The following is a 3902-nucleotide window of genomic DNA, read 5'->3' on the forward strand; positions in this document are numbered from 1 at the left end:
CTCAATATCTTTTGGTACATGTGACTTTAAGTTTTTTTGGATTTAATTGAATTTTTTTGGTTTTAGGTTATTAGTTCTTATATAATGTTGGTTTTTTTGTGTTAAATTAAATTCATTTTTGTTTTAGGTTTATTGAAAATGTTTGAGATTTAAACATGTATGATCTCTCATATATTTAATTTAAAAAAACTTATATAAATGAAAAGAAAAAAATCTTCATTTCCCCATAAAGGATGGGGATATGATTATAAGTAATCGAGAATGGGGATTAAGGTCTCCGCCCCATTCCATACCTATTAACTGTGACTTCATTAACTTACAGGCATTTGATCTTTTTGCATGTTTCTCATATATTTTATTACAAACTTGAAAAGTAACTATATTATATTTAATTATTTTATTTTTTATTCATATTATATATATATATATATATATTTATATTTAATTTTTTTTCTCGCATGTTTAAAATAGAATACAATATAATTTTTTGGATTTTATTTTTATTTAATTATTTATTTTATTTCATATTCATAAAGATCTTCATAAAGATCTGTATAATGACATTATTTTATTGTTTTTGGGGAGGATGATGTTATATTCAACGAAGATGTAGCCCTATATATAAACTTCAAATGAGAAACATTGAGAGTTTTGATCTAAAAGAAATTTACCCTCTTTTTCAAAATTATAAGGGTTTTCTTGGTTTTAATTTTCAAATTTGGTACGGTTTTCTTGCTAGTTTAATCTACACAAGTTTATTGTTGTTGTTTAAGGAACACATTCAACAAAATTCTTGAAAATTAACATAAAGATGAATATGAGAGAGAACCTAAATCAAGAACTAAAAACACAAAAATCAAAAATATAAACATAAGGGGCCGTTTACCAAACGATTACCCGGGTAAGTGCTTACCAAGTAACATTACCTCACCGGATGAATATAGTAAGGACCAAGAATCTTACCCGGTAAGAACGAGACAATGATCAAGAGTCTTACCCGGTAAGTGAAGGTGACGACTCTTACCACGGTAAGCGCTTACCGAGTAAATTATTGTATACTATGTCGTTTTTGGGGACTAAAATCTTACCCGGTAAGTACATAATGGTTTTAAATTTTACCGGGTAAGTGTTTGATAAACGGCCCCTAAGTCAAACACTCATTTCCACGATTTTTTTTTGGTGTTCGGAGCTGTTGGTGTGGCCGGATGCAAAAAAAACGAGGGGTACGACTGAACTTGGAAGATAAACTGAGAAAAATACAAAGACTCAAATATAATAATTAAATATGTATAATATGAATATAAAATAAATAATTAAATACAATATATTTTACTTTTAAGTTTTTAGTAAAAATATATGAGTAAAATGCAAAAAGACTCAAATGCCCTTAAGTTAACAGAGTCACTGTGAACAAAGATAGTGAGAGGAATTATAATCATAACAAAATGGCAACCACAATGACCAAATCCATAATTTTGTGAGTTTAGGAACCTAGTCATGATTTTAGCTATACTACAAGAACCAAATCCACAATTCAGTCTTAATTTTATAGAGAGAATCAAACTTATGCGTACATTCATATTCTAAACGTGTTAAATCTTTGAAATAGATTTGAATGGATAATTTTTTAAACTTTTTGAAAGAGAGTAGATACATTCTTTTGAATAAAGTAAATTATCCATAAGAGTTCTAACTAGAGTGCATATCAGCATATGGATCGGGTTGATCGGGTTGAATGCATTTGAATGACTCAATCTATGTTTGTGGTTTTAAAAATCTCAATTCAATCCAACCCAAATCAAAGTACAATCCCTCCCCCAAAAAAATCATGGGTTAGTCAAATTGGTTTAGCTGATACTTTAGTAAATCAAAATATTCTCTGCATGTTTATTATCTTAAATATGTTGTTTTATCTACTTATAATTCATTTTTCATCATGAAATGAGTCGATTCACATATGTATTTTTTAATATCTATCTCTCTCTTTTTTAATATCTATCTCTCTCTCTCTCTCTCTCTTTATATATATATATATATAGATTTCCATTTTTTTCAATAATTGACATACGAACATTCCCTTTAACATTTTTTTACAAAGGTTCATTTAAGCAATTGCCTAGACTGAATCCTTGAAAATTACGGTCGTCTGAGACCAATGGGTTGTTTATTTACCTCTTAATAGTTACATTAAGAGGCAACCTCTAAATTGTTAAGATGTAAATATTGTTTGGCACAAAAAAAAGTTTGTCTCTTAATGGTTCTAAGACCCTCTGAATGATTTTGTATCATATGTCTCCCTTAACCATTCAGTGCCCTAATTTCACTGTAAACAATTACATTTCATTTTGCACTATTCCATGAGAGTCTCTTAATCATTCTGACCACTTGATCATTCTACACCAAACCATTTAACAATTATCAAACAGCCCCAAGTCCGACCACAGGATGCTAAAGTCATGACTAGAACCCAGAGAAGACGGGATGTTCCACTACACTCCTTAGTTCTATTACTAACACACCACCACTCTTGTGATTAACATTTATTTGTTACTTCTCAAGATATTTAATCATTTTATTTAAACGATCCATATACCATAAATAACGTACTTTCGGCACAAAGTACCAAGCTACAAAGTTCTTCCAATTTTAACGAAGATTTGCAAATTTTGAAATTGGACTGAAAATTTTATCAATGCATCATGTGGTTCTAGAAATATAGATAAAGGATTAATGAAATTTGTACGGATTGCAGCAGCAGCAGCAGGTCTTTCTCAAAATACTGGTTGAAATTATTCACACATTTTTGTTGACAGAAATATAGTAGTATTCTAAATATGGTTCCACAGGTTTATTGACTAAAAATACCATAACAACAACAATGACAAAATTAATTGCAGATAGTTGATTCAGGAACTTACGATTCCACTGAAATAATCCATCTAAGAAGGATGAACTTTCTTCGATTTAGAAGAAATCGTCTTCATCGCCGATCTCATTGACGCCGTTGCAGAATTCAACGCCGTCTCAATATACTTGTTTGAAGCAAAATTCGCCGCTCTCTCCATAGATCTCCCCAACCTCCTTGCACTTTCACCGATCGACAGCAATCCCTGTAGCTCCTCGTTCGATTCGCGCTCCATCTCTTCCTCGAACCTCCTGAACTCCTCCATCGCGCTTTCCATGGCGGCATCGAGGCAATCTTCCGCCTCTTGCATCGAATCCTCAGCCTCTGCCACTTCTTCCTCTTGCTCGAGCTCCATCGCCGCCCATGCTTTGTATGATTCGAGCTCAAATAGTTTCATGAGATCTTCAATGGTTGATGGATCGAAGTTTTTATCGTTGAGTGACTGATCGGAGAGAAAAGTGAACTGAGAAATCAGAGCTTCCATGGCCAATTTGAGTTCGAAGGGTTTGTTTGGCACTGTGCTTCCAATAACTTGTCGAGAGAGTGGAGTGATAAGAATGAGTGGAGCACCTTATATGCCAAACTATTATTCCATTAAATAAATACAATATTTTTTATACTCAAATTTGATTTATAATAAATTTCTAATTCAATTTTTTTAAAGTTTTACGTTGAGAAAGTTGAATTTTGATTCAGAAGTGAGTTCTGATGAGAAAAAGATTTAAGTTGAAAAACATAATAAGATATATGTATTCTTATATGTATATCTATACTATATTATAAAGTATTTGACAAAAACTCTTAAAAATCATTTTTTATGCATAAAGTACTGCTTATTAATGCATATTACTTAAAACTCAAGATTGCAAATATATTGTGCGTAAGTACAACTTATTAAAGCTTCATATCTGAATTCGTGTAACTAACTGCAGATAAACATAATCAAATACATGATAAACATTTTATTTTAAATATAAAAAATCTAAAATATAATTAA

The 3902-nt window shown here is 31.0% G+C and overlaps 1 protein-coding gene across 1 annotated transcript; it reads right to left on the reverse strand.

Moving 5' to 3' along the window:
* Positions 1–2744: 2744 nt before the first annotated feature.
* LOC112517025 lies at positions 2745–3470 on the reverse strand. Its single transcript, XM_025124320.1, has one exon. The coding sequence runs from the start codon at positions 3387–3389 to the stop codon at positions 2940–2942; it is 450 nt and encodes a 149-aa protein (XP_024980088.1). The 5' UTR covers positions 3390–3470; the 3' UTR covers positions 2745–2939.
* Between the last annotated feature and the right edge of the window lie 432 nt (positions 3471–3902).

This window comes from Cynara cardunculus (genome assembly GCF_001531365.2).
Source record: "Cynara cardunculus var. scolymus isolate 2C chromosome LG 8, CcrdV1, whole genome shotgun sequence".
In the NCBI taxonomy this organism is placed as follows: Eukaryota; Viridiplantae; Streptophyta; class Magnoliopsida; order Asterales; family Asteraceae; genus Cynara; species Cynara cardunculus.